Below are 24979 nucleotides of genomic sequence, written 5' to 3'. Positions count from 1 at the left end.
ATGATTGTTAGGTTTTTCTCTGTATGCATATTGTAGGATCTACCTTACAATATAAAGCACCTTGAGGCGACTGTTGTTGTGATTTGGCGCTATATAAATAAAATTAATTGGGAAGTTCTCCTTTTCTATCTGGTGCATCTTTATCATTATGCACCATTACCTGATGGTGACAGACAGTCACAACAGTTGGCAGAGAGGCGGAAATGCTTCTGGACATTTGCTACATCTTTCTCTGGATGTAGCAAATGTCCAGAACCATTCAAATAGGCTGCAAGAAGTTGCTGTGAACTGCGGGTATTCATTCCTTTGAGGTGAAGTATTGCTTTGTCTTTTCAGTTATTTCTATCTTCATGTTTACAATTTAAAGCTCCAGATTACTGATATTAATATGAAGATTAAAGTGTCCAAATGTAGCAAAACTGTAGCAAAAGCCATGGCCTTTCCTCATTTAGTGGCTGTGTTAACATGTAGTTTTAAACACTGCTCAGAATAATATTTAGCAGCAATTAAGCTATGTAGACTTATGATTCTCAGAATGATCAGCATTTCCAAATAACACAAAACGCATTATTGAATTTTTACCAAATTGAGGAGGTAGAATGCCTATATACTCTAATCAGAAAAATAAATTCTAGGTTTAACATTGTGCTTGTTAGGATGTGGCTAGATCATAGCCAAACAATACCTCTAATCCTAAATGAGGTTTAAATTTCCAAGGTTTTTCTATATATTTTCTGTCTATCATCTTTTCAAAACTCTGTCGTTAAATGTGACTCATTCACGCCCACTTTGCTTCACTTGGCACCATTATCTTGAGTCTTCTTGTCTCCATCCCGTCCCAGTCCTGCCTTTGTAAAGGCATTGGAATTGGGGAGGGGTTAACAGCTGTTTGATGACCTCTTGTCAGTTCTTTGCCTGCACCTCATGTTATCACCAAAGCTATCAGCACGTCATTCCAGTGCATGCGATGTCCAAACAATGCGTTGACTGCCTCTACCTCCAGCTATCTTCTTTCTCCCCCAGCCACTGCTTTCTTTATATCTGACGTCTCTGCTCTGACATGCTGATTAGAACCCCCTTTCCTCCTCTTTTCCCCCATCCTGTCTGCATTCCAGCCCTCAGCACATCTATATGAACCCTGTCACAGCTGACGTACCAATGCTTTGTGTGTGTATAATGTGCATCTACGAGTGAAGGAGCACTCCTTTGTGCCTTTCTCCCCCTGACGCTAGTTTGGTCCCATGACAATGCTTCCCTTATATGCACATGAAACACAGGGGCACATGTGCAAACACGCAGACGTGCATTACACAGAGCAAAAAGTGTTAAGAGTGGCGCTGCGGAGGTGAGGAGACGATGAGTCTGTTCTTCGTCACTGGTCTCACAGCCGTCGTTGGCATCACACTGTGTCTAAGATTTCAGGGGAAAAGAAGAATGGAGCAGTTTATGTAGTTCAGGCTGCAGAAGTCAACCATGATGGCGCTCACCCCCCCTCAAGGCCCCCCACCCCCCGCCCACCACCACCACCCACCCCCAATCTCCTCCAGGCGTGAGTTACCTCAGGAGGGGTGAAGAAGCCCATTCACAGGAGAAGATGGCTTGAGAAGACGGGAGGGCCTGCGTGCCAGGCATTCCACAGTACACAGTGGACACATTATTATGACATTTACAAGGGCAGCAAGAGAGATACAACGTGATATGAGAGTGAGAAAAGGTTGTCCTCTCAACATGACTGCCAGAAAGTCAAGGCAAAACCACAAACTAACATCAGAGTAAAGAGAACCAAGTTCAAGCACATTCTTTTGAACCTTTGGATGCATATTTAAATCTCTTCTGCGATTAGGGCGAATGAAACATTTACAAATCCATTTACAAAGGTAGACTCATAGACTTTTTGAATAACTTGTTTTTTTGTCCTGCCAGTATAACATTTTCTGTTTTCCAAACAGCCACCCATAAAGATGCTTCTTTGCTTTGATATTGACATTGAGAATACGAAGGCAATTCCGTAAATGAGACAAAGGTAACAAAAACATGGCCAAAAGTAAACCCCATTCGGGATTCTCTTGCATTCCTCTGGTTTGGGGCTGTTTTCTTTGGTTTGGGCTGGAGCCATTTGTTCCAATTCAGGGGAAGTCTCGTTGCTTCACCATACAATGCTATTTCAGAGAATAATGAGCTTCCAACTTTGTGGCAACATTTTGGAGAAGGCCCTTTCCTGTTTTAACAGGACAATGCGTTCATGCCTCGAGTCCATAAATGAGACTAAGACAAATGTCTTTTGTTAAGTTTGTTGTGGACTGAGATGTCAGAAGTGTAGACTGTCACTATAAGAAGATATATTTAAATATATGAAAGATGGATGTAATTATATTGAAACCAGTGACCATCAGTGTTGAGAGGTTATGTGTGTAATGTGATTATATTTAAATGAGAGGTTTGAGAGTTACGTTTTCAGTTATTGCTTGCAAGCCTGGTTAGCAAGCTAAATTTATAAGACATCTACTCATCATTGCTAAGCAACAAGCTTGTAATAAACTAGAATTTCACTCTGTTCTATCAAAGAAGCCCATGCCCTTTGATACTATCTAGATAGATGACTTATAAATACAATTCATCCACCATAAGGAAGCTATCAGTAGTTGCTAAACACGTTTTTTTGTTTGTTTGTTTTTAGCTGTAAACATGTTTTTTAATCCTGTAAAGCTGACTATTTTAACATGGGACTCTATGGTGGCTGACTCTTGGAGACAGCCTCAATGGCCATTACAGGAATTTTCTTTCGCTCAGGAGGTTGACGCTTGATGAGGATACAAACAGGAGACAGTTAGCCTAACTTAGCAGAAAGACCTGCACATGCAAGCAGGAAGAGCTTGCATGAAAAGGTAAATATATTTTCCTAAAAGCACTTGGCGGTGACTTCCTGGAGTCTTGTCCTTAGTGAGTTTGCCAGGCAACCAGCACATGGAGGTCACTGCACCTGTCCAGGAAATACCACACAATAACACCATAAAACCACAATGCTAATCAGCAAGCATCATTTTGATTTTGTTCATGTTTTTCTTGTCCTGTTACCTCCTACTGATCTCATTTGCCTTTTCTGTTTCTCTGAATCTGTTCTGTCTACTTTTATTTGATGCATCTATATTGTTTGCTGGTAATAATTTCTTGGTTTCATTACTAATTAAATGATCCATCTTTTCTGACCACCATGGTAATTTGGTCATGCATTATAGCCTTCTTCCCTGATCACATAAGAATGATAACACTGTTTTTTTATAGTTAATATCTCCCAATAAATATAACCTTTATTTCACATGGTTTTGTTATGCTAGGCTACTGATGTCAGACAGCGACACAACTTAGACTCTTAACCTTTGCGGGAAGCAGATTGTTGAGGAAGTAAGGCCTGCAAACTCCACAGGAGCCTAAACAACACTCAGGCTAAGAGGCCCTTCTTCTTCTTCTTCTAGTGAGCCTGTAATAAAGTACATTAAACAAAGGCTGATCAAATGTTTTGCCCTGTGAGCTCAGTGTTTTTTCTATCTATTATAAAGACTAAGATGTGCATAATATGTATAAGTATAATCTAGCTTGGATTTTATGGCACTATATGGCCACTAAATATACTTTAATTTGACCATATTTTAAAAGCAAGAGCTAGGTGACGGCTCTCTTTGTTTACTATCTATTAAAGAGAGTGTTATCTCACGTAATGTCTACTTTGGTGCACTGTGCAGCCTGTTGCTACTTATTAATTAATGTGTTGCAAAAAAAAGTGAGATTTTTTTGTAATTCTTGTGTGCTTTGGTTACTTTCTTCTAAAAACAAAAACAAAAACAAAACTCAGGGAGTAACAAGTTGCTCTCATGTGTGTGAAAAGTATCGATAAAACTAACTGATGAACATACGAGCAACAATGTATAGTGTTTCCATCCTCCTTCAAGCCCTCATGCTATAAGATCAACTCAGTAGATCCCAGCTGTGAACAACTATTAGTCTTGGTTCTCCTTTATCTCTTAGCAAGAATTTAATTAACTAAAGATTACTTATTTAATGTCATTATATTAGCAATTACTTACACTATATCGTCAGAAATATTTGCTTGCCTTCCTTCACACAAACGAATGTGAGTAGCATCCCATTCTTCGTAATCCACAAGGTTTAATATGAAGTCAGCCCATTTTTTGCAGCTATAACAGCTTCAACTTTTTGTGTAAGGCTTTCCACATGGTTTAGGAGTTTGTTTATGGGAATTTATGACCATTCTTCCAGACCCACATTTGTGAGGTCAGACGCTGATGTTGGACTGGCTCGCAGTCTCTGCTTTAATTTATTCCAAAGGTCGTCTGTCAGGTTGAGGTCAGGCCAGTCAAGTTCTTCCACACCAAACCTGCTCATCCATGTCTTTATGGACCTTGCTTTATGCACCGGTGCGCAGTCACGCTGGAAGAGGATGGGGCTATACCCAAACTGTTCCCACAAAGTTAAATTGTCCAAAATGTCTTGGTATGCTGAAACATTAAAAGTTCCTTTCACTGGAACTGAGGGCAACTGAGGGGCTTAGCCCAACTCCTAAAATGCAACCTACACCTCCAACAAACTTTATACAGCAAAACCCAGACATGTTGATTGGATTGCAAGATGAAGACGGGTGAATCGTCACTCCAGCACATCTCCACTGCTCTAGACTCCAATGGCGGCGTCCTTTACGCCACTACATCCGACTCTTTGCATTGTGTTTGGTGATGTAAGGCTTGGATGCAGCTGCTCAGCCATGGAAACCAATTCCTTGAAGCTCTCTGCACAATGTTCTTGAGCTAATCTGACGGCCACATGAAATTTGAGAGTATGTATCAATTGACTCTGCGCACTCCACGCTTCAGCATTTGCTGGCATGACAGCAATTCCCCCACAATGACACACACATTGTTACAATGCCACTAACAGCTGACTATGGACAATTTACGAGTGAGAAAATTTCACAACTGCACTTTTTGTTGAGGTCTGCATGCAGTCTGCATGTCTAAGTACTTGATTTCATACACCCGTGGTCATGAAAGTGACTGGAAGACCTGAATTCATGTGAGCAACATCAGTAAGGAGCACTCTGCATTCTACAGTGAAAGTCTTCAGCTGATACAGTCACATGAATAACTTTGTATTAACCACATTGATGAAATGTTTGCATGGACAATGCAAAACTGTGCTTTGAGCCCATTGTAAATGCATTAATGATTACACAGTTCAGCCAGTATCTCAAACTCATTTCTGTTCATCGCTGATCTGTACCTGCAAAGAGATGAGCAGGTGGGTTTCTAATAGGACACACATTTCACTGGTCCCGAGTCTTACAAAATCAATTAGACAGATTGGTTGCAGTAAAGAACAATTTGCGCCACTGAACACTGGAGTCTTTGGCTTGCGTAACTGAGGTTTTTAACATCAGCAGCTGTTGTGAAGAATGTTTGTGGAGGCGAACGATCAGGGGGAATGTGCATGATCATCCCGTTGGCATATTTAAGCACTGGTATGTTGTTGACAAGCGGAAGTGAACAACATTTCTAGTCACGTAGACATGAGGAGACAGCGTGACATGCTACTAGCCTCAACAAGAATCCTGTTCTCCAATCTGATGGCCAGAAATGTGTCCTCTAAATCTACATCGAACAATAGAGTAAACTCTCATTCAGTTGTTTTCGTTCATTTGTACTGAATGACAGAAGTGAATCCACTTTACCATTCAGCTGCTCCTCCTGGTGGGAACAGATCTAGATGGGAAATAGTGTACCTGGAGGTAAAAACATTCCCATTCCCAGTCTTTTTCTGTTTTAGTTTCCACCTGTTGATTTTGTCACAGTTAAGTCCTCTGTATAAATGAAAACTGTCATAAAATTTCTTCCATCACAGTGAGGGACTTAATGGACATACGGTGAAAGCAACATTAAAAAGTGCTGAACTCCAAGACAGCGGAGAGGTGATCCATGGGGAAACGAGTGGGTTACTGTTTTTTTTTAACTGCAAAAGAGCACGCTGGCCTTGGCGGAGCATGCGCTCCCTGAATGCCCATTTAGGTTGCGTTTATTTCTGTGTAACCAAGATTTTGATCTAATTGCTCTTCCAGTGTGCCTTTTTCAGATAACTGCTCTGTCAATTAGTGGGATGCAGTGAATCAAACCCATGACAATCCAAAATTACTAGATTTCCACAACAGTACAGATTGTGGTAGAAGTATAACTTTTTAGAGCAAAAAGAAAAGCTGTTTAAAGGCTTTATTTAGGGCATAGTCATTTATATGGTTTGACTTGTTCTTCCATACATGCAAAATCAATAGTCAAGTGACCTCTGAAATTAAGGCTAATTTAGCCGTACTTCAAAAATAGAGGAATTTTAAGATGGCTATAGTGTTGCAAGAATTACTTCTTCTCCTCTTAAACTGTATTTCATGAGCTGTGTTGTGCTAGTAAAGCATAATACATCTACCTGATGGAACTACTATTTTCTCGAGTAATTTGACTGCCCAGGGGAGACTGTGCCTGTGATTTACTCTATATGGAGGCTTTTTCATACCATAAGTTGACTTCTGGAAACGTGTTGGATTTTACTGACAGTCTGACTAATTGCTGAATCAGACTGTAATTTGAGATATGTTTTTGTCTACCATCTGTACTGAGACTGAAACCAAAAGATGTCCAGTCAGAATTCCCCCACTTACGCCAGGAAGCAAAAGTGAAACAATAATGGTGCAGTGCATTACTAAATGCCATGAAATGAGACAGTGGGAATGGGAGGTGAAAGGAAAATAAATCTAGGTAAAAAGGGTTGTCTTTCTACTTTTTAGAGCAGTTTTCACTTCTTCTTTTTTTTGGCACTTTGAGGAAAGGATCTAACAGTCAATTAATAACTCAAAAGAACTAGTTGCAGCCCTAAGGGTGCTTGTGCATCCTGTGTAAATAAACTGCTACAGTGAATAGAGTTGTTATACCGTGTTCATTATTTCTCACTGCTGATTTCTTGATCAAAGCAACTTTAGGTTCAATTTATGCTATGACTGAGTGTATCAGGTGCAATGCTATTAAAGCCCGCACACACATCCAAACAAGTGGTTTAATGTTTACTATAAATATACCTCACTCTCATCTGGTAATCACCTAGATGTTCTATGAAGCTATGTGCTCCATATCTTCCCTCTGAATTATCAGCCATCATGTGAATTGAGGTAAGCAAACACACTCATACAGTAATACTCACTACAAGGAAGGAAACTACTTTTGTGTGGAGGCTTTTCTCTTATCTTTATGCTATGTCAGCATTGTTTTTTTAGTTTCATGCCTATAAAACACTGCATTTAGTAAGGCTGAATTGATTTCATTGCTGGGGGTCCACTTGAGGGGCGGGGACAATTAGGGAGTCAGAGGTGATTGGACAAAGTCGGGCTGGAGCAGACGATGATTGGCCGTTCATGAACAGGATCCGCCCACGGGTGGTGCCCTGAACCTGCTGTATGTTGAAGCGTTGCGTTCAGCGAGCTTCGAGTTTAGAGGGTCTCTCTCTATCGGGGTGGCAAGTCAGACAACGGGAACAACCGAAGGGGAGTAGCTGCTGTTTGAAGAAAAAAAATTAAAAACACACACACTTTTCACGGTTTCACCGCTGGATACGTAACTCGCTCTGGAGTTGGATTAACTTAAAACGCGCCTTTTTTAGTTTTTCTTTTTAATTTGCTTTAGAAGACCGCTACTCACCGAAGACAATGGGATCCCAGGCATCCAAGGGAGAGGTGGCCGCGGAGGCAAACGCTGCTGCCGCTGATGCTGCAGCTGCCAAAACCAACGGACAGGTAAATATACCATCTAGTTGCTCCGTATGACTACTTTATCACAGAAGGATGGCATAATAAATTGATAAAAGTTGAGTTTCTCACACGAAAACCTCGCATATAGCGGATTTGGCTAACGATGAATCGATTAAACTTGAATGTGAGGACATTTTGGGGTAAGTCAGGTGGGGCTTTGTAGCATCTTGTGCTCAGACGGGTGTTCACAGAGCTCCCCCCAAAAACATATCAGTCCGCGGGGAGGGGGCTGTTATTTGTCACGGTTTTCCCAGTTTCAAGTAAGTATGTGTTTATTTGTCACTGAGGTCGAACCGAGAACGCATTTTGACAGTGCCAGTCACAAAAGGGGGAGGGGGCGGCTTGCTCGCACGTAGGCAGTCTACTACTCCTCCCTGAAAAGAGCCCTGTTGCCGTCTCACCGCAAATCTTGCAAATTGGTACTTTCCAAAACGTAATGTAAGTAAAATTAGTCATTAATGAGATGTCAAATGTCACTAATATTCAAAACAACGATTTTCCGTCACTCTTACCAAATAGTCTTTTGGGGGGGGGGGGGGGGGGTTCATGAATAAAAAAAATTCTTCGGAGTTTTAAATGTTTTTCCCCTGGAAAATTATCACATTTTTCTTGGGTAAACAAAAAATAACAAATGAAGGTGTTTTCATTCGTCCATCGATGAGCTTCAGCCTCGTCTTTGTTGAGCCCGTCTGTCTGGCAACCCGGGCGGTCTGTGAGACGCTGCCGCCGCCTATCGCCTGATTAGGGTACTGCAAGGCGTCGCCTCTTGAGCCAGACGACATGGTGGTTAATTGATGAGCGCAACGATGCTCGGCAAAGATACGAGACCTCCCCAACAGCAGTTGTTCTTGTTTGTATTTTATGTTTGTTTTTTAATTAAAAAACACAAGACTTGATAGAAAGCTGACTTATTTTGTGTCTTTTTTTTCTTCTTTTTTTTGTAACCCTTTTTACAGGAGAACGGTCACGTGAAGACCAATGGCGATGTCTCTACAAAGCCCGATGGGGATGCTGCAGCTACCAACGGCTCCGCGGAGGCCGCCAAGGAGCCTGAAGCCAGTGCGGGAGGTGACACTATCGAACCGGCGCCTGCTGCAGACGGAGAGGCTGCAAAACCGGAGGGCGAGGCTGCGGCCAAAGAAAGCACCAAAGAGAAGAAGAAGAAGAAGTTCTCCCTGAAGAAGCCCTTCAACTTCAAACTGAACATCAAGAAGAGCAAGAAGAGCGAGGCTGTGAAAGAGGAAGCGGCTGCCGCTGCCCCCTCTGAGGAGAAGCCTGCTGAGAATGGAGCCGCTGCTCCTGCCGAGGAGAAGAAAGAGGAGGTGAAGGAGGAGGCTGCTGACGCCGACGCCGCCGCTGCCTCTGCCGCTGAGGCTCCGAAGGTGGAGGAGGGGCCAGCTAAGGAGGAGGCCCCCAAGGAGGAGGCCAAAGAGGCAGCTGCTCCTGCCCCCGAGGCCACGAAACCGACAGAGGAGAGCAGCTCGACCCCCGCTCCGTCTGAAAAGAAAGAGTGATTGTACGTTTAGCTCACAATGAACTGGGTGAACTGTTTTTCAAGAGAGAGAGAGAAAATTAAGAGTATATATATATATATATATTTATATATATGTGTATATGTATACATATGTATATGGATATATGTATATGTAAATATATACACATGTATGTGAGAGACTCCTTCGACGTGCCACTTTTTTCGTCATGATAACAAGACGACAGACTAGATTCACTAGATCACTTTCCTGGTTACTGCTCGACATCTGAACCTGGACTGAGTTTTAGGCTGCGGGTTTGGTCGCTGTGCGTGGGGAGGGGGGGGGGGGGATTTTTAATGGCTAGCTGGCCGGCAAATGACACCATGAAGTAACGATGGATGATGATTGGAGGTCGAAGCATCTTTTCCCTTAAAAATCCACAGCTCAAGATGCCTCCTGCCGAAGGAACGACGCTAGATAAGATACTAGGACACCACAACCACTTGAAATGACTGTTAAATAGAAGAAAAAGAAATCAGAAAAGACTTGCCAACTTTTTACATTCCTATATTTTAACCCAAATTTGAAGTATTTTGTGGTGTATTATAGAGAACCATCTTAAAGATTCAGAGAAGCTATGTCTTGTTTGTTCAAAGAAAAAAAAAGATAGACGACTTTGATTTTTACCTTACTATGAAAAAAAAAAGAACACTTAAGCTTGCTATGTTCACTGTTGCAGTTTGATATGAAGCAGAGTTGTTTATCTGTCTTGTGTGAGCCTGAATCTGCTTTGTCTCTGTAAATAAATTGGATTGATTTCTGTTCTTTATTTTGCTAATGTTGACAGATGTTACTGGTTTTATTGTAAAGTTGATAATGGTAAATAAATGTTGGTTACCTGCCTGTTTATGTGTCTTCATGCTTATTTCCATCATGCACTGCTCTTGCCACGGTACAGTTGACTTAGAATCTCTTGAGCGTGTCTATCACATTATCACATTTTTAACGAGTAAACAGGCGTCCACTCGCAGTAGTCAAGCAACAGGAATTCGAGCAACACACATAAACGCCATTACACAAATAAGTCCTTAAAGAAGCAAACCTTTCCACTTGGACGTAATCTCTGGGCAGTTAATCAGAATCAGAATACTTTATTAATCCCGAAGGAAAGTTATTACAAATCTTCTTTGGTCAGTAATGTATAGAAAACTGTAACTTTGTTGCAAAGATTTCGTTCAGAGTTCTTCGAGTACCAAATTTCTCTACGAAAGCACCAAGAATAAATAAATGCAGCCGCTGTGCTGTTCCCTCCAGGTTTGACCTCAAAATTTATTAAAGTGATAGTATCTCAAGTTTTAGAATCTAGAAATAATGTACCCACTCTTCCACACGTAGAGCAGTGTTACTACACGGTCTGTGGTTTGGTATAACCACTTTCATTAGTCACCACTGTAACATTATCTCTTATGCGTGAATTATGCTTGAATGGGACTTACTTTGTAACTGGAAATAGCTTTTAACGCTACACTGTAACCTTTGACATAACCTAAAGTGCACCTCCTGTAATGTTAAATGTAACTAAAGATCACGTCGATGCAGCCCGCAACGACTTCAGTGGCATGGCAGGGTTAAGAGGGGTTTCCAGTTATGTTGTAAGTAAGGATGTAGATTTCCTGCAGAAGTCTGAATCGAGCTTTAGTCAGCATTTTATACCTGTTTTGTGTGTTTGTATAAATACAAAGTAATTAATGGGTTAACGTCAGGTGGCTCTAGTGACAGATTTAACCTCCTAAGACCCAAACTCATCCACAGCATGCATTTTTAATTTCTCTTTGATATTTGGGCTGATTGGGACCTGATGAATGTAAAAACAAAGAATTACCAGATTTTTTTATTTTACCTAATTTTTGTTTCTAAGAAAAATGAGAGCCATATATGAAGATATTCATTTAAAATTTTGATAGAACAGTAGCATTATAATGTTCTCATAAGTGGATATCAGGCCCTTGTAGAGCAAAATTGACTATTTTGGTACTACTCTGACCACATGAAGGACTTCATGCTATTTATAGATTCGGCCTTCTCATCTAAATCTATGGAAGAACTCTTGCTTTTCCAGAATTCCAGATTTCCATGAAATTTCACAAAATTTAAGATGTTAAAAAGGTAAAACTAAGCCTTTAAAAGCTTTCTTACAGGGTAAAGTCTGCAAACTTTCTGTTAATTTTTATAATAACATTTATACGCTGACACTGTGTGTGCATTGTGTTTATATTCCTCCTGGAATACGCGCTTCTTTTGCGGTGGAGGAACACCAAAGTAATTGCTTACGGAGCTTGCTTCTTCGACATCTTTAAGAGTTCTGAACAAATGTCTGTCCTCCTCCAGAACATCTTATGTGCGCAAACGCGCATTCCAACTTCTTAACTGGTGCGCGTCTTTTATTTTGACCACCTATGTGCACCCCTGTTTATATCAAGACAACCATCTGAACAAAGGTTAACATTTCAAAAGTGCTAGGAGGCATTACAAGATGGCTTTCCAGGGAGAACTTTGCTGTTGTTATTCCATTGGGAATGTTTTTTTTTTCTAGATGTATACTTGTAATCAGATACAACCCAGTAAATCTGAACAGGTAAAGATTTATTCTACTAATACATAATTAAGTAATAATGATCAAAAGGGAGTTTTTCCTTCCCACTGTCGCCAAGTGGTTGCTCATAGAAGGTCATCTGATTGTTGGGGTTTTCTATCAGATATTGTAGAGAGAAATATTACCTTACAATATAAAGCACCTTAAGGCAACTGTTGTTGTGATTTGTTGTTGTATAAATAAAACTGAATTAAATTGAATTAATACACAAGTATGAACTACAGGATGGGCCATTTATATGGATACACCGGAATAAAATGGGAATGGTTGGTGATATTAAAGTCCTGTTTGTGGCACATTAGTATATGTGAGGGGGCAAACTTCTCAAGATGGGTGGTCAGCCATCTTGGATCCAACTTTTGTTTTTTCAATAGGAAGAGGGCCATGTGACACATCAAACTTATTGGTAATGTCACAAGAAAAACAATGGTGTGCTTGGTTTCAACGTAACTTTATTCTTTCATGAGTTATTTACAAGTTTCTGACCACTTATAAAATGTGTTCAATGTGCTGCCCATTGTGTTGGATTGTAAATGCAACCCTCTTCTCCCACTCTTCACACACTGATAGCAACACCGCAGGAGAAATGCCAGCACAGGCATTAACTTTCCGTAGTTTCAGGTGCTGCACATCTCGTATCTTCACACCATAGAGGATTGCCTTCAGATGACCCCAAAGATAAAAGTCTAAGGGGGTCAGATCGGGAGACCTTGGGGGCCATTCAACTGGCCCACGACGACCAATCCACTTTCCAGGAAACTATTCATCTAGGAATGCTCGGACCTGGCACCCATAATGTGGTGGTGCACCATCTTGCTGGAAAAACTCAGGGAACGTGCTGGCTTCAGTACATAAAGAGGGAATCACATCATCATGTAGCAATTTCAAATATCCATTGGCCTTGAGGTTTCCATTGATGAAGAATGGACCCACTATCGTTGTACCCCATATACCACACCAAACCATCACTTTTGTTGTTCCAACAGTCTTGGAGGGATCCATCCAATGTGGGTTAGTGTCAGACCAATAGCGGTGGTTTTGTTTGTTAACTTCACCATTCACATAAAAGTTTGCCTCATCACTGAACAAAATCTGCGTGAACTGAGGGTCCTGTTCCAATTTTTGTTTTGCCCATTCTGCAAATTCTGTGCGCCGATCTGGGTCATCCTTGTTGAGATGCTGCAGTAGCTGGAGTTTGTAAGGGTGCCATTTGTGAGTAGCTAATATCCACCGAAGGGATGTTCGACTGATGCCACTCTCCAGTGACATGCGGCGAGTGCTAGTGTGGGCTCTTGCTGAATGAAGCTAAGACAGACACTGATGTTTCTTCATTAGTGACAGTTTTCTTGCGTCCACATTTTGGCAAATCCAACACTGAAGCAGTTTCACGAACCTTAGCAAGCAGTTTGCTAATTGTAGCATGGGAGATGGGTGGTCTCGTAGGATGTCTTGCATTAAAATCTGCTGCAATGCGTTCATCAGATATCAACACAATTTCGATCCGCTCTTCACGTGTTAACCTCTTCGACATGTCAATGGGTGTGAACAAAGAGAAACTTGTGAATAACTCATGAAAGAATAAAGTTACGTTGAAACCAAGCACACCATTGTTTTTCTTGTGACATTACCAATAAGTTTGATGTGTCACATGGACCTCTTCCTATTGAAAAAACAAAAGTTGGATCCAAGATGGCCGACTTCTAAATGGCCACCATGGTCACCATCCATGTGGAGGAGTTTGCCCCCTCACATTTACTAATGTGCCACAAACAGGACTTTAATATCACCAACCATTCCCATTTTATTCCGGTGTATCCATATAAATGGCCCACTCTGTATCGTAGGACACCTGTAATATTAAAAAAAAAAAACATATAAAACAGGACTGGTTTACTTGCATTATATTTGGCTTAATACATCCAACTGTCATGCCAAATTATTTATAAATAGCTAAAAATGTAAAATGTAATATAAATTTTAACAATGTCTGGTTACATATAACTTGCAGCCCGAGGCTGTATTGACTTTGTGTTTTCCACTAATGGAAAACGACTGGAGACATCTCAGTGGGTTAAAAAAAACAAAGAAAAAAACCCAAAAAACATGTGTCTCATCATAGTATTGATGGTCCACAGCTCATTAAAAAACCAAAGCCCACTATTTCTATTCTCATTGATAAGGAAATCCCACATGGCCCAAGGTTCTAAGATAATTGAGCACTCTTGACATTCTAGTGGGAGTCCGCTGACCCCTGGCTCCTCAATTAGTCCCGTGGCCCTGAGATCACTACAGCTACATCCACCCCCCCCCCCCCCCCCCCCGTCCCCCGTCCCCTTCACATTCACAGTGTTCCTTCCATTAGAAGGAAGGCAACAAGGCAACCACCCTCCTGAACATGGCAAGCTGAGCACATCAGCCCTGCTCTGGGTGATCTGACCTAGTTCACATGCTGATTTGATGAGTTGAGATCTGAGCTACATTTGGTTCCAGCCTTCAAACAATTCTGAGTTATTGAAAAAAAGCCGAAACTCCCAGCTGACGAGGCGCCGTGCGTCTTGTAGATTTCAATTATTAAACTTCGACAGCAGACATTTTCTTACTAATAGACAGAAGTGTGCATAAAATAATGGCAGAAGAAGCGCACTTAATTGTGTAAACCATCCACATCTACCTACACTGTGCACGGGCACGGAAGATACAGTGAGCTACAAATTATTGATGACTGCTCCACACGGAGTTCACCTCTCCATTGTTTGGTTTGTTCTGTACATCGTTGTTCTGTTTGGACTGCGTGATGTAGGTGAGATACTGTGACTGATCACTTCAAAGCTGCTGCATTTTTCATTCAGCACTGACAGGCTATGCAGAGATTTGGGAAGTTCAAGCCAAACACAAATGAGCGCACACCGCCATCTGGTGGCCAGTCTCAAATCCTAATCTGCTTCAGGTTTCGTCATTGAGTTTGTTATTACAGTTTTTTCTGAATGCTTACAGTTTTTTCTGATTGCTTAAGCACATTTTTTGTAACTATTGGCTAATTTTGCAAAACTCTTCACACAAATAAGAAAACCTGTCACCCAATCATCAAAACATTGTAGTTCTCTTGCAAAAGCAAACACAGCTAGATTAACTCTTCACACCTTCGTAAAAATGGTGTTTCCGTATCAAACAGTACACACAAGCCATCATCTACTAAGCACACAATGCGCCAACTGCACACTGATGGTATGAATACAAAACACATCTGGCTTTTGCTTTCTCTGTGCACAAGGTAGGCTATGTCAGTTTGAGCTCATACTTCTGTCATAGATCCATAAGCATAGAGGGATCCAAACTTCAAGTACTGCTGTTTATTCAAACACATCAAAACAACCACAAGTGTTTATTTTCTTCCTCTTGCTCCTCCTTGTCCTTGTCGTCCTCTTCATCCTACTTCTTCACCTCCACGTCCTCTTCCTCGGCCTCCTCTACTTCTCACTCTTTCTGCTCCCTCCATTGTACTCCGCACACACAGCTTACCTGTATTATAGTGCTTAGGCTGATTGCAAAGTGAACTAATTATCTAAAAAAGTTTTCACATGTGAAAGTGTGCCAGACAGTTGGCAAATTAGTGTTAATGATAGCCATACATGTGTATACTTTTGCTAGGAGTGTGTTGGAAATTTGGTAATTGAGTGTTGTGCAGTGAATTGTGCCTACAGTTTTGCAAAGTGTGTGTTACAAAATTGTTACTGCGTTTAAAACATAGACAAACATCAATAATCTCTGTCAAATTGAGTATATTCTCTGTATTATTGGAGGGTCCTGACCATACAACATAAAGCAACAGTTGTGGATTGGCGCCATATAAATGTTAAAAGGAGTCCAGGGATTTAGAAGTAAATGGGAAAATGATTCCCACTGCTCCCTTCACCTATGACCTCAGTAAACACATTCTTGATGACTTTATTGATGTATTTTCCATTTTTCCTGGTTTCAAGTCATATTGATTCCAACATTGTGTTCAGTTTGACTACAGTCACCGATTAGAGCCAAAAAGGATGGAAAAGGAGAGTTGTTTTTATTGTTGGCCTACCTAGCTATTGTTTCGCAGATTTCCACGCCTCACTTGTCACATCTGGTTTCACAACACCAAGATGGCAATGGCCAAAACACCCAGCTCAAGGCTTCAAGATTGGACTTCAAAAAGCAATGGGGTCCATGTACTTCATTTTATACAGTCTATGGTTTCACCCTGAAAGAAGTGGGTGATGACAAATTGATGTTGTTGAGTTTGTCTTTTGTCTTTCTTCTCTTTCCCCCTGACTCACAGGAAGGAAAGGAAAATGATGAAGGCCAATTTTATGATTATTGCCAATTATTTTGAAGACAGCTTGGTTTATGGTCATGGACCTCTGTAATACACATTTAATGTATTACAAAAAGTATTAAACAGAACCTTGCAACAACCTTGCAATAAGATAAAAGAGATTATTTAAAGAGATCAATAAAATGTTGGTGTAACTGGTGTGTTTATGTTAAAGGGTGGATCATACTGTGGAAAGTGAGAGCTGAGCACAGACACTACCGTTCCTATTCAGGTATTTCTTCCGTGAATATCAGAGGAGAGCCATCATCTCCTAGGAAATTTTAGGCATCACCTCATTTCCTGCCTTCACGTAGATTTTTATGTAACTATTTGTAGCTTTCTGTTTCAATTATTTATGCATAGAAAAGTACACAAATCAATGCAGTGAGGTTCCCATGCATTTGGCATTTTCCGTTTTTGGCTTTTCAAATAATTATTCTCAACTGAAACCATTTAATATCGTTCCCTGTGTATCAACACTCTTACATGTTTACTCATCTGCCTTCAGTATATTTTTTTCCTGTTTGTTCTGGTGACCTCATTTTGGCAGGCTAGGGGGATTGGGGGGAGTCCGTGGATTTTAAATATCGGGGGTTCATTTCAATCCCTTCTCGAATCTACAGTAAAGCTGTTTTTCCTTGGGCAAAACCTTGAAGTAAAAGGATTCTCGACACAGGGGAAGAAGAAAAGCTCATTCTTATTTTATCAGCTCACGGACTGGTTGTTGCTGGAGATTACAGTGACCAGTGACCACCCTCACATTGTAGAACTGACACGGGCTACTGTACGTGCAGAAACTTGCCTTCATTGCTTCTTGCAGCTTGAACCCAAATACCAAGTGCAACTGAAAACGAAAAGAAATCTTTGCCATAGAAAGCCCCGAAGGCAAACGGCCTACGGAGCGCACTAGGGCGCTCTTCGGTTTGTAATACCGGCGCCTCCCTGTAGGGCGGTTCAGCCTCTGTGATTGGTTGACAGGACCTCAACGAGTGCTCCCTGGAGCCACAGAGGAACCGGTGAGCACGGAACAGGGGGGTAAAATGGCGCTGTCTCAAGGAACAAAGAAGAAAGTTTGCTATTACTATGACGGTAAATATCGAACGTATGCATCTTGGTTTGCCTTGATATCGAAGTGGCATTGGAAGAGTAGGAAATATTACATGTATTTCATAAAGAATCGAAAAAGGTTGTTATACCATCAGGCTAGCTAGCCGGTGTGGTGAGCTAATGTTAGCTTGACTAACTAGCCTGCTTTAGCCACACGGAAAGCCTAGTTGGCTGTTAGCTTAAGCCTGCACGCAGCACACTGGGGGATCTTCATCGAACTTTCAAGTGCTTTAGTAAAGAGACCAGTTTCGTGAAATTGTTAAAGCATTTTAGTGGGTTTTAGATGCGTGTGGCTAATAAGGTCTTCCCTGCAGCGTGAAGGAGTCGTGAAGCGATCCGACGCTAATCACATCAGTGTTACTCGGGAATTGCTAACAACTTCCGAGAAGTGTGAACGATGTACCGGCTTCCTCTAGATTGGCGCTATCTAGCCCGGTGGTTTCATAGAAGTTAGAATGCGTTTGACTCCATTAAAAAAAAATGTGCAGAATCGCATACATAAGAAACTTCTATAACACTGAACTTATACATTCCCAGCCGAATGATTTGGATACATTAACGGGTGTATTGAGCGTGGTCCTTCTCTCAAGCCTTCTTGTGTGCTTTATAAAATGTTTGTCTGGCAAAATAATTCCGATAAAAACTCCCACAAGTCAGCCCAAGACGCCCACGGTGTATTCTGCAGTAGTCGTTTCGTGAATGTGTTACAAGTTTTAATTAAAAAAAAAAAGAGGTTTAGAGTTGGCCAAGTTCACAAAAAAGTCATCCTTACACGAAGCCTCGTAGGCTTTTTAACTTAAAGGTGTATTTGAAATGCAGATGAGCAGGTTTTGGGTTGAGCTGAGCTTGAATTTGGCATTTTTAGAAGAACTAAAATGCCTAAGGCAATGTGGCTTTTCTTTCTTTCTTTCTTTTTTTTTGCAATATCTAAAATAAACTTGTCTGGATGATGTTTTTGCCCACAGGTGATGTGGGGAATTACTACTATGGCCAGGGCCATCCCATGAAACCACACAGGATCCGTATGACGCACAACCTCCTCCTCAACTATGGACTGTACAGAAAAATGGAGATCTATGTGAGTCATACCACCAGACACATCAGACAGAGACACACACACACAGGGTTTCTGCCAGGACTGATAGTACTCAGAGGCAAACTGTTAATGCAACTGTACCTTGCAACAGTTTTTAAATGGTAAATGGCCTGTATTTGTATAGCGCTTTTTTACACACATAAAAATGGGTAGTTATTTGCTGTTTACTGCAGAACTGCGATGAAGTTTTATAAAAAAAAATTTAAAATAATGGTCATCGGTTGCTGTTTTAACTGTGTTAAGCTTTGAACGATGTCCATGTTGAGTAACATTTATAGAGCTTCATGCAGCTGTAATTGTGGTTTATGAGTCTGTGACTTGTTCCTGTGCAGCCACAGTGAGGGTTTGGTCTCCAGCAGTAAGTTAAACTCATTCCAAATTGGCATTGGACTTATCCAGGGATCCCCTTTGTTACTGAGTCCCTTTCTAACTTTTATGGACAGAATTTGTAGGCAGCAGGTTAAAATCTCTAGGTTTGGTGAGCTCAGCTTCACATCTTTGCTTTTTGCCAATGATGTGGTCCAGAGGGAAACACCTATCAGGTGAGACGAACCTTCTTGTTTGCAGTATTCCCAGAGTATTTGGTGTCCCTGTGTATCACCACCCAAAATATCATGACGCTGTGCTGAATCTTTTTTTTTCTGCCCCCTACCTCTACTGGTTTTAATTGAGTGATAGTGTCTGGCTCAAACTGGGGGAACTGGGCTGTCAAATGGGTTTTAGCTGGAAGTTCAGACTCATCAGGTTCTTGTTTGTGAGCATGAAGTCGTAAGGTTGTTTGTTTTTGTTCCTAATCTGATTTAAGGCCACAAACTTGGAGTAGTGACCAGAATCCTTTAATAATCCCTAAGGAAATTATGTAAAGAATATGGTCTTTGATACATTCAGTAGAGCTCAGAGCAGAGCTGCTACTCCTCAGCATCAAAACGAGCCAGTTGAGGTGGTACAGGTGTCTTACTGGGATGCCTCTTGGGTGCAACTTAGATGACATATTTGAGGTATGGTGAACCCAGAGGGGACTCGGAACATGCTGGAAAGATCGTGGCTCTCTGTTGCCGAATCCCTCAATATAATAATAATAATAATAATAATAATAATGGGTACTTTATTGATCCCCATGGGGAAATTACTTGTTTTTCTCTGCATTTGACCCATTCACTCAGTGAAGCAGTGGGCAGCCCACTAAGCAGGCGCCCGGGGAGCAGTGTGTACCTCAGGGTAGCCGTTAAGTGGATTCGAACCGCCGACCTTCCGATCATGGGGCGACCACTTTACCTACTGAGCTATCCCTTCTAGACTGGTCATGTGACTTTGACGTCAATAAGTGATAGACGATTGATAGATAAATGGATAGTTTGACTATGGAAGGTTTCCATATTTGTTTTATCTCAGAAAATTAAATAAAAATGATTTTTGAAATATATCTCAAGCTGCGTTACATAGGACTGTCAGTTATATAAGACAGGTAAATAGGGCTTGAATGATGGGTTAGCCCTGTCTGTATTCACACACTTGTACCAAACTGCACGAAATGTTAGTTACAACTAACAATTATTGACAATGTGTGTTATTTCAGAGACCACACAAAGCCAGTGGTGAAGAGATGACAAAGTACCACAGTGATGATTACATTAAGTTCCTGAGGTCCATCCGACCGGACAACATGTCTGAGTACAGCAAACAAATGCAGAGATGTGAGTGCGCTGTTTTCTTCTCATTAATCCTCGGCTTTTCCTTCTGTTCAGGCGTGTAAAAACTGGTTTTCTCTTTCTTACAGTCAATGTTGGAGAGGACTGTCCAGTCTTTGATGGTCTCTTCGAGTTTTGTCAGCTCTCAACAGGTGGCTCTGTGGGTATGTTTTCCAAACACACTTCACATAATCTCAGTCCTTTTGTTTACAAAGAGCAGCTAATCAGAAGAAATTTAAAAAGGAAGGTGGATGCTAAAATGACTTGTTTCAGACAGGGTGAACTGAGAGGCCCAGAATAACATACATGAGGAATATTTTGACTGTTCAAATGCAAACTTACAAGAATCAAAATACAGTTAAAACTCCCCTTAAAAGCTCCATCAGATTGTTTAATGTTGATTATTCTTTTTCATTCCTGTAGCTGGAGCAGTGAAGCTGAACAAGCAGCAGACAGACATCGCCATCAACTGGGCTGGTGGGCTCCATCACGCCAAGAAGTCAGAGGCCTCTGGTTTCTGCTATGTCAATGACATCGTGCTGGCGATCCTGGAGCTGCTTAAGTAAGCAGCACAGCTGTGCTCTGTTTTTACATGACTGTATATCCTTGTCCTCTGTCAAAGTCAAAGTCAACTTTATTGTCAATTCTGCCACATGTACAGGACATACAGAGAATAGAAACTACGTTACTCTCAATCCCTAGATAAAAAAGCAAATGAACATTTAAATATAAGAGTGATTAAAAAAATGCAGGTAAAATAATTAAAAAGTAAAAATTTAAATAAATAAATACAATACAATTTTACATATAACAAGAAAGCTATACAATATACAATATAATGGGTAAATGACATTGGGTGTAAACCAGGCAGAGTAGTGCAAATAGGCAAATAGTGCAAATGGAGATTTAGTAATGTACGGTAAGAGATAGTGTAACAACAAAGTCTTATGAGGTAATGGCAGTCCAATGCTCCACAAAGTGACTGGTAACTGGTGCAGGCCAGTGAGTGAGTCAGAGTGTGTGTGTGTGACAGAGTTCAGTGAGACCGTGGAGGAGAGAGGGGAGAGGGGGCAGAATCGGGAGGGAGTTAAGCTTCCTGACAGCCTGATGGATGAAGCTGTCCTTCAGTCTGCAGAGCGCATTTATGAAAGCATTCAGAAATGCTCTGTTAGGCTCCCTGTCTTTGTCCTGTGTCTTTCTGAGTGGTTGATTTTCATCAGCATTTATTTGCTTTTAAGTAGAAACACACACTGGGTGCACTTTTGGAGTGTTTTTTGTTTTGTTTATGTTATTATACAGTAGTAGAACTGTATAAGTTTATTAACTGAGTTCTATGCCATGTTTCAGATACCATCAGAGGGTGTTATACATTGACATTGACATCCACCACGGTGATGGAGTAGAGGAGGCCTTCTACACCACAGACAGGGTCATGACCGTGTCTTTCCACAAGTATGGGGAATACTTTCCTGGCACTGGAGACCTGAGGGTTAGTTTTCTTACTCTTACGTCTGACACGTGACCAGTGAAACTTGAACATGTGTGACCATGAATTCAACAATATTCCCAATGTGTGCAGGACATTGGAGCAGGAAAGGGCAAGTACTATGCAGTGAACTACCCCCTCAGAGATGGTATTGATGATGAGTCCTATGAAGCCATCTTCAAGCCTGTAAGTTTTCTTTGATAATGTTTCTGTAGCCAGCAGAGAGCATGTTCACTGTTCATGTTCTGACTTTATTATTACTGTGTATGTGTTAGGTCATGGCTAAAGTCATGGAGATGTACCAGCCCAGTGCTGTGGTGCTGCAGTGTGGAGCTGATTCTCTGTCTGGAGACAGACTGGGCTGCTTTAACCTCACCATCAAAGGTATAACCACACAGTCCAAAAGATAATGCTCAGATCTGCCTTTGTACCATCAGGAATTTCACGCCAATATGTGCTGACTCCTACAGGTCATGCCAAGTGTGTCGAGTACATCAAAACTTTCAACCTTCCTCTGCTGATGCTGGGCGGCGGAGGCTACACCATCCGCAATGTGGCCCGTTGCTGGACCTACGAAACCGCTGTCGCCTTGGACTGCTCCATCCCCAATGAGCTGCCGTACAATGATTACTTTGAGTATTTTGGGCCTGATTTTAAGCTGCACATCAGCCCCTCCAACATGACCAACCAGAACACCAACGAGTACCTGGAGAAGATCAAACAGCGCCTGTTTGAGAACCTGCGTATGCTGCCTCACGCCCCCGGTGTCCAGATGCAAGCGATCCCAGAGGATGCCCCTCACCCAGACAGCGGAGACGAGGAGGAGGAAGACCCAGACAAACGCATCTCTAGTAAGAGACTTCAGGAGGAATTATTTTTTTTAGGATTAAAGAAACAGTGGCATGAGGATTTGTACTGATGCCTTTTTGTGTGTGTTCTGTTTTTCAGTCCGAGCCCACGACAAGAGGATAGCCTGCGAGGAGGAGTTTTCTGATTCTGAAGATGAGGCGGAGGGGCAAGGCGGGGGACGCCGGAACGCAGCTAACCACAAGAAGGCTAAACGAGTGAAGAAGGAGGATGAGAAGGGAGGAGAGGAAAAGAAAGGTGAGGCTAGTGAGACAAACCTATCGTAGAACATGATTAAAGATAACAGGAACAGTATTTACCCATGTGTCTTTGCTTCCTAGAAGTCAAAGAGGAAGAGAAGGAGGAGGAGAAAATGGACACATCAGGGTAAGAAACATTCAGACTGGGACAGAGTGGTTCACTTTTACTTGTCTCGGTTGTTCACTGGATATGGAGTAGAGAATTTTGACACCAGGTTCCCAGCTTGAAGCAATTTCAGATTCATGACATTGTGGTTTGTAACTGGTTGGTGTAGTGGTTTCTTGCATTTATCATTTAGGGTTTTCAGTTAAGGCCATGTGTGTAGTAAGGCAATGCTGTCTACCTCTCTGCATACTGTGTGGCTCACACACAACAACAAAGCAGCTAATGAGACAACAAGAGGCATATAGTGGAGTTGCATTGCATGATTTGACCTACTTTTTAGTTGTTCTTTAGACTTGTAGTTGAAGTCGTTCAGTCGGTTTTTAAGTGTTTAAAAAAATGGCTTCATGCATACAGACAGGTGTATTAAGCTCCAATCAGAGGAGCTGCATACCACACACATTCATTTATAGAAAGAGGTGTGAGGCATGAACAAGCAAATGATCACCGTCCATCACCTCCCTAATCTGTTCTGCAGCTGGTAATGTTGCTGTATGAAAGTACTAATGATTATTCAGTGCTGTTGGTAACTTGCTATGGTTAGTAAAAGCACGAGGTTATTGGTGTGTCCTGGCACACTGCTGGCTAATCAGTTAATTAGTGATATGACCAAAGCTTCATCTGATTGGACAGTTGTTTTGATAAAGAGATACAGGAGTACAGTGTGGGTGTAATATGGTGCTTCACTACATGACGTTCATAGTTAGTGTTTGAGAAAAGGGCTGGTAACAGCAGATAAGTTACTGAAACTGCTAAAAGAAAGGGAACCCTCTTTGTCTTTGTGTTAGCTGTTTAGATGATGTTTTCTGAGTAAACTCAGTGTAACTGTAACTGTAGCAACTTCTAACCTGTTTCAGACCAAAAGAAGAGGTGAAGACGACCTGAAGACCGGCACACAGAGGAATGGATGGTTTTATTGTTATCCTCAAGCCCCTCTTGATTCCTGTATTCTCCCGCTCCAGTGATAGGGCCTTTTTCTATTCCTGTTTTTATTATGTGCTCTTAGAGGCAAGCCTGATTTACACTGTCACCTGTTTACAAGCCCAGTAATGCGCCGGTATAAACCGCACCCGCCTGGTGCTCCATGTAGAATAAAATCAATCCCTGTGAGCTGGTGTGTAAACCAGGTTTGCTCTAATAATATTTGAAAGCCACCCAGAGTGTTACTGTTCCTATCCTGGTATTTCACTCGGAAGTCCCTGCAGAGATGTAGATGATTTCCAAGTGCTCACATGCAAAAAGGCTTCGTTAGTTTTCAGACATCTATTTATGATACTGTGATACTGAATAACCAGCATGAGGCACTGTTTGCCTCTGTGTTGCTTCACTAGTGAATGCATGTTTAGATTGGTCTCGCCTTTAGCATGTACGTATTACTGCCTTTGCCCAAACAGTCCCCGATCTCTGCTCAGTAACTTATTTAAAATCACGAGTACAGTCCCCTCAGCCCATTTTCCTATGAATATCTGCTCTGTTTTTTTATTTTCTTCCTCCATTGTGTGTTTATGTAAGTATGAGTGTGAACCTCTTCTGGGGTTACTGTTGGGGTATGAGTGACTTATTTTAGATATTTTGTACCATTATACATGAAGGTGGAGTGAGCCTCTACACGTGCTTGTTTGGAGTTCTATCCTTGTGAAATGTGCATTATCAGAACTTTGTTATAAAAAAATAAATAAAAGATAAAACAGAATCTTATATTGTCCTGACTTGTTATTCGTACTGACACTGTAAATTAAAGATACAAAGGCAAGCCAGAATTTACAGTACAGTGCCACCTAACTTGTCATCAAGAGCAGCGGTCTCCAACCTTTTTTGCGCCACGGACCGGTTTATGCCCGACAATATTTTCACGGACCGGCCTTTAAGGTGTCGCGGATAAATACAACAAAATAAAACTAGTACTGGCACTGTAAAAAAGAAGATTTATTCATAACACACGTGAAAAGACCCAGGAAAACAGAGTTAACGATAAAAACGATAACAAAATAACGCTGGAAAC

General features: G+C 41.4%; 2 protein-coding genes across 2 annotated transcripts; both read left to right on the top strand.

Annotated features, from left to right (window-relative positions):
• The first annotated feature begins 7484 nt into the window (after positions 1–7484).
• On the top strand, positions 7485–10233 carry marcksl1b (MARCKS-like 1b). Its single transcript, XM_026157192.2, has 2 exons — positions 7485–7840; positions 8812–10233. Exons 1-2 carry the CDS (start codon positions 7754–7756, stop codon positions 9367–9369), a joined length of 645 nt encoding a protein of 214 aa, XP_026012977.1. The 5' UTR covers positions 7485–7753; the 3' UTR covers positions 9370–10233.
• A 6904-nt stretch (positions 10234–17137) lies between these two features.
• On the top strand, positions 17138–24670 carry hdac1 (histone deacetylase 1). Its single transcript, XM_026156708.2, has 12 exons — positions 17138–17420; positions 18404–18516; positions 20111–20228; positions 20312–20386; positions 20646–20784; positions 21570–21711; positions 21802–21894; positions 21984–22092; positions 22179–22559; positions 22657–22812; positions 22896–22941; positions 23835–24670. Exons 1-12 carry the CDS (start codon positions 17372–17374, stop codon positions 23860–23862), a joined length of 1449 nt encoding a protein of 482 aa, XP_026012493.1. The 5' UTR covers positions 17138–17371; the 3' UTR covers positions 23863–24670.
• Positions 24671–24979: the final 309 nt, after the last annotated feature.

Source organism: Astatotilapia calliptera, chromosome 22 (assembly GCF_964374335.1).
Source record: "Astatotilapia calliptera chromosome 22, fAstCal68.1, whole genome shotgun sequence".
Classification (NCBI taxonomy): Eukaryota; Metazoa; Chordata; class Actinopteri; order Cichliformes; family Cichlidae; genus Astatotilapia; species Astatotilapia calliptera.
The sequence above is the reverse complement of the archived record's forward strand: the minus strand, read 5'-3'. Positions and strand labels throughout refer to the sequence as shown.

Coding starts and splice junctions, on each gene's coding strand:
- marcksl1b (XM_026157192.2), top strand. CDS start 7,754: ATGGGATCCCAGGCATCCAAGGGAGAGGTGGCCGCGGAGGCAAACGCT. Junction 7,841..8,811: donor CTGCCAAAACCAACGGACAG/GTAAATATACCA, acceptor CCCTTTTTACAG/GAGAACGGTCACGTGAAGAC.
- hdac1 (XM_026156708.2), top strand. CDS start 17,372: ATGGCGCTGTCTCAAGGAACAAAGAAGAAAGTTTGCTATTACTATGAC. Junction 20,387..20,645: donor CTCAACAGGTGGCTCTGTGG/GTATGTTTTCCA, acceptor TCATTCCTGTAG/CTGGAGCAGTGAAGCTGAAC. Junction 22,093..22,178: donor CTTTAACCTCACCATCAAAG/GTATAACCACAC, acceptor TGACTCCTACAG/GTCATGCCAAGTGTGTCGAG.